The sequence below is a fragment of the Chiloscyllium plagiosum genome, chromosome 2 (assembly GCF_004010195.1).
Source record: "Chiloscyllium plagiosum isolate BGI_BamShark_2017 chromosome 2, ASM401019v2, whole genome shotgun sequence".
NCBI lineage: Eukaryota > Metazoa > Chordata > Chondrichthyes > Orectolobiformes > Hemiscylliidae > Chiloscyllium > Chiloscyllium plagiosum.
Genome location: NC_057711.1, coordinates 102,435,719 through 102,444,074, shown reverse-complemented (window position 1 = coordinate 102,444,074; position 8,356 = coordinate 102,435,719). Strand labels below are relative to the sequence as shown.

General features: G+C 42.2%; 1 protein-coding gene across 1 annotated transcript in view; it reads right to left on the bottom strand.

Annotated features, from left to right (window-relative positions):
* Nucleotides 1–8,356, bottom strand: part of LOC122562319 (uncharacterized protein KIAA2026-like) — a 104,703-nt gene that overhangs the window by 31,947 nt on the left and 64,400 nt on the right. Inside the window, exon 4 of the mRNA XM_043715189.1 lies at nucleotides 1,191–1,273. Coding sequence (XP_043571124.1) covers nucleotides 1,191–1,273 — 83 coding nt within the window. The remainder of the gene's footprint in view (nucleotides 1–1,190; nucleotides 1,274–8,356) is intronic.

The window sequence follows — 8,356 nt, the reverse complement described above, 5'->3', positions numbered from 1 at the left end:
ATGCTTCAGGCTCTGTGCCTTTATTCCTGATGAAGGGCTTTTGCCCGAAACGTCGATTTCGCTGCTCGTTGGATGCTGCCTGAATTGCTGTGCTCTTCCAGCACCACTGATCCAGAATCTGAATCAGATCAGCCAATTTTGCAAACTCTGGTATAAAGTTTGACTGTAGTTGAATGGCCCGTGACCTTTCTAACTCCCCTGACAGTGGCAGGTCATGGCATCTGTTGGATTGCCTTCTTGCGGTCGCTGGGCATTTCTTTGAGTCCCTACGATATGAGGTGTCCGAGGTATAGGCCTTGTGTTGTGCCAAGCTGCGCCTTTTGTGGGGCTGACCTTTAACCTTGCGGTTGCCAATTCCTGCAATACTAGCCCTAAAGCTTCCTGGTGTCCTGACTCGGACTCTGAGGAATTAGGATATCATTTACATATTGGAGGGCAATGCTACCCTCTGGTAAATATATTCTTTTTAGGATGTCACTCTTCAATCTGTGATATTGCAGTCATAGTTTGACTAGTGACTTGTATAGTTTTAGTAATACCTCTCTATTTTTATACTCCATTCGCTTTGAAAAAAATAATTTTACTTGTCCTTCCAATTATCCACTGAATTTCAATGCTAGCTTTGTGATTCATTCATTCGGACCCCAGCACCATTGTACTGCACCTTACGGGATCTTTGTCTATTTAAATAATGTGCAACACTTGTATTCCTCACATTTTTCCTTATTTTTCTTTCACCTGCCAAGTTTTTGCCATTCATTTTATCTCTCCAAATCCTTCTGCAGACACCATCACCCTCACTATTTGCCATCTGCATATATCTGCAAACTTGGTGATAGTTCATTCATTTCCATAGTCCAAGTCAGACATACATAGTAAACAACTGTGACCACAGACCCAGTTTAAAACTTGTAAAATCAGGATTAAGATACTAGATAGCAGACCAGAGTGTCTAAATAAGTCTGTAAACAATCATGCAATCTGGTACCAAAGTTTCTAGAGGTGATGCAGGACACATGTTGAAAAATATAAATGGCATTCATTGTTTTGAAAAATTCTCCATTAAATTACATCCTTCACTTTAAAATTTACATGATTACCAATACTAATTACTGCAACTAGAGAGTTTGATACTAATTTCAAGTTTCATGTTATTTCCTAAAACATTGCTGATGTGTTAGTAAACTCACCTGAAACTGTGGCACTGGAGGCAACTGTGGTGATATTAATTTCTTCTTCTTCTCATCTGCCTTTTCAGAATCTGGTTTCTTTGCTGAGAACAAACATGAGATAAGCACATTTAAATAACTGCAGCTCTTCAAAATATTGAGCATCAATTATGCTCTACAGAAATTTACCTATCAAATTAAAATTGTTCTTGTAATTATAATGAGAAGTTCACTAAGAAAAATGTTTCATAGGCATTATGTATTTTGACTTTATACAGATGGTCATGTATTCTCCATTGATTTCATGCTGAAAGTAAAACTTAACTGTCAAGGTACAAACATGGCCTCATCTTGTCATAAACACATGATGCTTTTGATCATTTATTTCCAAATACCACAGTTAAGATTAAAAATATATTTGATGAATAGAGCACCATGGTTTACTGGGTTGCCATTCACTGCTATAATTATCTTACTTCAGTGACATTCAAATACCAACGTACATTCAATTATTTCCACTGGGCTCTTCAGAAATCGAACATCCCGTGCCTCACTAAAGGGACAGCAGAAACGAAGGATAGAAAATCTTGAAGAAGAGCTGTGCAACAGTAATGATGCTGAATGAACTTGGTATGGCAGAGGTATGCACTCAGTGCCATTTTTGTTTGTCTAATTCTGAGCTAACTGTTTTAAGATTTTTCAATTCATTAGATAAAGTGGGGAAGGGATGAAATTACATGCTATGAGTGCACAATTGGCATTTGCTTTATTTCCAATAGTCCAGTCTTCAATAAGGGAACAAACTTGGAAGATGAACTTGCCAAAGCATTAGGCGAACGTGAGGACTGCAGATTAGAATCAGGAGTGTGGTACTAGAAAAGCACAGCAGGTCAGACAGCAAATGAGGAGCAGGAGAGTTGACATTTTGGGTAAAAGCCTTTGATCAGGAATGAGGCTATGAGCCAAGAGGGTAGTGAGATAAATGGGAGGGTAGGGCTGGGGGAAGGTAGCTGAGAGTGCGGTAGGTAGATAAAGGTGGGGGTAATGGTGATAGGTGACAGGGGAGGGTGGAGCGGATAGGTGGGAAGGAAGATAGACAGGTAGGACAGGTCATAAGGACAGTGTCAAGTAGGAAGGTTGGATATAGGAATAAGGTGGGGGAGGGGAAATGAGGGAACTGGTGAAATCCATATTGATACCATGGGGTTGGAGGTTCCCGAGGCTTAAGATGAAGAGTCATTCCTCCAGATGTCGGGTTGTGAGGAGTGGCGATAGAGGCAGCCCAGGACCTGCATGTCCTTGGTGGAGTGGAAGGGGGAGTTGAACTGTTCAGCCACAGGGCAGTGGGGTTGGTTGGTGCGGGTGTCCTAGAGATATTCTCTGAAGCACTCTGCCAGTAGGCTTCCTGTCTTCCAAATGTAGAAGAGACTGCATCAGGAGCAATGGATATAGTAAACGATATGTGTGGAAGTGCAGGTGAAACTCTGATGGATGTGGAAGACTCTTTGGGGCATTGGAGGTGTGGGTGCATGCTTTGCAATTCCTGTTGTGGCAGAGGAAGGTGCCAGGAGGGGAGGTTGGGTTGGTGGGGGATTGGAGCTGACGAGGGACTCGCGGAGGGAACGGTCTTTATGGAAAGCAGATAGGGGTGCAGAGGGAAATATTTCTCTGGTGGCAGGTTATAGGTGGGGGAAATGGCAGAGGATGATGCGGTGTATATGGAGGTTGGTGGTGTGGAAAGTGAGGACCAGGAGGTTCTGTCCATGTTGCAATTGGAGGAGTAGGGTTCGAGGGCGGAGGTGCGGGAAATGGATGAGGTGAGCTGGATGACATCAACCACATGGGAGGGGAAACTGCTGTCTTTAAAGGAGGCGGCCACCTGGTATGTTCTATGGTGGAACTGGCGCAGCAATTGAGAATAAGGGATAGCATTTTTTATCGGAGGCAGGGTCAAAGGAGGTGTAATCCAGGTAGCTGTGGGTTTGTAGAAGATGTCAGTGTTGGGTTGGTCACTGTTGGAGATGGTCCAGGTGAATTCAAGGTCGACATGGAGCGGGTTGGTGAAATCGAAGAACTGTTCAACTTCCTCGTGGTGGCGCCAATGCAGAGAAAAAGGTGGGGAATGGTGCCGGTGTAATTACACAAGATGGACTGTTGCACATAACCGATAAAAAGACAGGCATAGCTGGGACCCATGCGGGCGCCTGCAGCTACCCCTTTCGCCTGGAGGAAGTGGAGAATACAAAGGAGAAATTATCGAGGGTGAGGACCAGTTCAGCCAAAAGAATGAGTGTGTCACTGGAAGGGTACTGATGGGGATGTTGGAAGAGGAAGAAACAGACTACTTGGAGGCCCTGGTCATGGCGTATGGAGGTGTTTAGAGACTGGATGTTTTGGAAGAGGTGGAGGGAGTGGGTGGCGTCCCGAACATAGGTGGGGAGTTCCGGACCAGGGGATAGGACAGTATCGAGCTATGTGGAGATGAGATCAATGGGGCAGGAGCAGGCCGAGATGATGGGTTGGTCGGGGAAGTCAGGCTTGTGGATCTTGAGTCGGAGGTAGAATCGGGCAGTGCGGGGTTTCCGGAACTATGAGTCTGGAAGCTGTGGGTAGGAGATCCCCTGAGGTGATGAGGTTGTGTACGTTCTGGGAGATGATGGTTTGATGATGGGAGGTGAGGCCATGGTCAAGGGTGCAGTAGGAGGAGGTGTCTACGAGTTGGTGCCTGGCTTCAGCAGTGTAGAGGTCAGTGCGCCAAACTACCACTACACCCCTCTTGTCTGCTGGTTTGATGGTGAGGTTCGGATTGGAGCCAAGGGAGTTGAGGGCTACACGTTGCGAGGGCGAGAGGTTGGAGTGGGGGAGGGGGATGGACAGTTTGAGGCATTCAACGTCCCAGCGGCAGGTGGAAATAAAGAGATCGAGGGCGGGTAGCAAACTGGCATGGGTATCCTGGTGGATGGGGTGTGTTGGAGGTGGACGAAGGGATCCTCGAAAGGTGTGAGGGAGTCTTGATAGAAAACGTAAGCCGGAGGCGGCAGAATTGTTTGATGTCACAATGCATGTTGAATTCATTGATCCAGGAGCGAGGGGGATGAAAGTAAGGCCTTTGCTGAGAACTGACTGTTCGTCCTCAGTGAGGAGGACGACTGGGGAATAGTGAAAACTCGGCAAGGCTGGGAGCTGGGACCTGGTATTGGGATGGAGTTGGGAGTGGGGATGGTAGCAGAGGGACTGGGGATGATGACAGTTATGGAAGGGACATTCACCCAGGGTATGCTGTGGGATCTACGGGGGGGGTGTCGTCGGCAATCTATCAGCGATGTTCAGGTCAGTGGCATCAATGAGGGTGGAAGTGGTTGCCAAAGCATTGGATAGTACTCTGGTATAATTCACACAAAAAACCTAGTTGCATCTTGAATAATCTAGCATTTCACGTGGAAATTAGGTAAGGAAAAATTTCTGTTATAAAAAGACATTTTATCTAAACTTTTCATCTTCTCATCAGGACATTCATTAAAATACTAATGTTATGGTATTAAAGTATAAAACAGTTGCTCCCTTTACTTTGTTTTAAGTGGTTCATAGGATGTGGGTCTCACTGGCTATCGTAACAGTTATTGCAAATCCCTGATTGCTATTGAGAAGGTGGTGATCCATTGTACTGTTTGGCATGCAACAACAGCCACAGAGCTGTTCAGGAATTTTAGGATTTGACCCAGTAACAGTGAAGGAACAGAAATACAGTTCTAACTCAGGATGATATGGAGCTTGGAGGGGCAATTTGTTGGTTGTAGTTTTCACAAATACCTGCTGCGCTTGTCTTCGCAGTGGGAGTAGTTACAGGTTTGAAAGGTGCAGAAGGAGCCTTGATGAGTTACTGCAATGCATTTTATGGATGGCACACACCGCTGCACCTGTGCGTCAGTGGTAAAGGGAGTGAATGTTGAAGTTGGCCGATGGGGCACCAATCAAATGTGCTTTGGAACTTTCGTGCTGGGAGTGCTGTTAGAGCTGCACTCATCCGGGGTGGGGTATTCCAACATTGATATTCTTGTAAATGCTCTGATAAGAACAAGACAGAGTTTTTACAAAATGTGTTATTTTTCAGTATTTATCGAATACTGTATCACCAAATCTTTACAAAGAAAAATATTAAAGGTCATAAGAAAACAGCGGAGCCTGAGTTGTATTTGCGATGTTTAATCTGTGCAATGCCTAAGTTCAAGCATGTAACATCTACATTCAGTCTGGTTCTTGGTTGCAAATAGTCTAATCTGATATAGAAGAAAGATTTTTAGAATAGTCTGTTGCCTGCAAGATCTGGAGGAGTTCCACACAGTAAAAGCAGATCAAGACTTTGGGCAACTCAGGGTTAGCAGTATGTCCCAAGGATTTATTGTGCCAATACAGCCTTGAACATTTTGCACTCATTCAGGAAAATCCTGTGCTCAATCACAAAGTAGATGACTTTCACAACTGTGCCTATTTTTCTATGCTTGTTCTAAGTTGCCCACCATAGACAAATGTATTTTGCTTAAGATGTCAGTTTGGCAAACAAAATATTCTTGTGGTTCCTGAATATATTGTGTTGAAAGGCTGCTAGATTTGCCCAGTTTTTCTCTTGGAGAGAATTCCAATTTTGCCTCTACACGTTGGCAGTGATTTGTTTCTGTTGGTTTTATTTGCATCCCAACATAGTCATCGGGAGTAGAGTGCTTAACCTTTAGGGATAGGATTCCAGGACAGGGCATTCTCATCTTTGATCTAAATTTTATTTCAATTTAATGGTCCATCATTTGTGAATCTTGTGTGTGCAAAAGTTTGGAAGGTTTGTTTACAAGTGAATATATCCAAAACAGATCACCAATCTATGCTAGAATCAGCAACTTGTTACATTTAAGTCACTGGAACATTTATTTACTTTTAAATACAGCTTGAGGTTTTATTAAGCTTACACATAAAGCTCATATACACCACGGTTTGATAGCCCCATTTAATACTGCATGCCAGTACTACCATACATAGAACCATAGAAATTACACAGCATGGAAGGTGTCCTTATCATCATCCTGTCCATGACAAAGATAAACAGTTGCCCTTGCTAATTTCATTTTTCTGCACACGTCCAACATCCCTGGAGTATATACATCCAGGCACTTTTTGAAAGTTTAGGGGCTCTGCCACCATCACCAACTCAGGTAGCGAATTCTGGACACCCAGCACCTTCCACGTAAAAAAACAATTTTCCTCATGTCCCCTCTGTTCCTTCTAACACTTAGCTTGAACCTAAAACTCCTAGTTTTTGAATTCTCTGCAAAAGAAAACCGGTTCCCCTGTCTACGCTATTTCTACCCTACACAATTTGGTATACCTCAATAATGTCACTCCTCAGGCTTTTGTTTCAAGGAAAACAACCCCAACCTTTCCAAACTCTCCTCATAGCGACAATTCTCCAGCCCTGGCTTCATTCTAGTAAATCTTCTTAGCAATCTGTCCACAGCAATTACGTCCTTTCTGAAACGTGATGACCAGAAATGCACAGTGTCTTCTACATCCCAGTGATTAGTTATTCTTTTATATGTAGCTTCTTGATGAGGCCAGTCTGACACACACTCTCCAGATTCATTGTGGGATCTTGTATTACTGACTTCAGAAATCTTAAAAATACAGAACTCCAGATGAGATGATAATACTGGATTCAATTCTATGACCACCTCCAATAATAAAGCTGTCTAGTGTGCTAGGCTACCAGTGGGTGTCACAAAGTTAGTCCTTTTTTTTTCTAAAAGCTGTTCCTTGGCACAAGGATACTCTGTCCTTGATTTTTTTCAGAGGTTAATAAATCAGGCTGGGCTCCAATCAGACTGGTTTGGTACAGAGATGAAAAGGATTTTGAGAGGCCTTTTGTTAATGTGTAAACAGATGAGACTTCAGGCCAAAGTGGTCATGTTTTAGAAGTGACCTGCAGAATGAAAGGGGAGTGGTCACCTCTCTAGCTGAGCAGTTTAGTTCAGTCCAGAACTGGTTGCGAGTTCAACAGTGAGCTGCATGGAAACTCTCTCTTCTGCCCTTCAAACTTCAGCCTGTAAGTATTGGACCCTTTTCTGTACTGTGTTTTAAAGGGGGCTCGCTTATTGGGACTGTTGTCTATATTCGGAACAGCATACTTAACTCTAGTTTGGATAGACTGAGTTCTATAGGTTTTCTTTGTTCTGTTCTTAGTGTTTCATTCTGTAATTTTGTGAATAAATGTTTTGTCTGTTTTAAACCTGGTAGTCAACATCGCTAACTTAATCCACATAATTTTCACTGTACACTTACCAAAACAAATTGCAAAATTATGGTGTGGGCTGCCTGCTTAAGAATATTTTGAGTGGTCTGGCCTAGTCCGTAACAGTAGGTTACCAAAGTTTGTGGTAGAGAAGTGAAGCGAGAGAGAAAAAAAAGCAACAGGACACCAAGTATAAAACGTAGCTTATCGGTGATAACTTAATGGCCCTGATTGTCCTGCCAAAGCAATGCAGAGTTCAATAACAGTATTAAGTAAATTGTAGAGAAGAATGGAGATACATTACAAGTTATTTAACAGTTTACACTGCCTGCTATTATCCTCTCAAAGCAACAGGCATGCATCCTCTACCTCTCACGAGTTTAAAGATGTTTCTGCACATGGCTATTTATTACCAATTAAGCTCTGCAAACAAGGTATGGATTGTTACTTAATTAAGTATTCATTAAATAAAAGTATCTTCCTAGAATATTAATAAACCTTTGCACTTGAAAGGGAATTAGAAAATGCTCAGTATCATTCTGAGAGATGAAGTTTTCATTTTGTTTTTTTTTAAATATTTTTCCACTTTTCAACCACTTTCTCCCTCTGTACCACTATGATCAAGTGCCTTCTGCAGTAAAATTGTTTTTTTTAATAGATATTTTTATTAGAAATTTAACATTTTTACAAGTTTACAAAAATAAACAAAACTCTCAAATATAAACATTGATATACAATTAAATCAAATATACAATAGCCAAAATTTAACAAAAGAAAAAAAAAACAAAAAAGAAAAAAAACCAAAACTCAACTATCTACTAATCTAACCTACAACTAACCAGAGTGTATATTTAAGTCTCTTACATGCTCGGAATGTGTTAACATCAGATGTAATAAAACCCGTATTCATGCG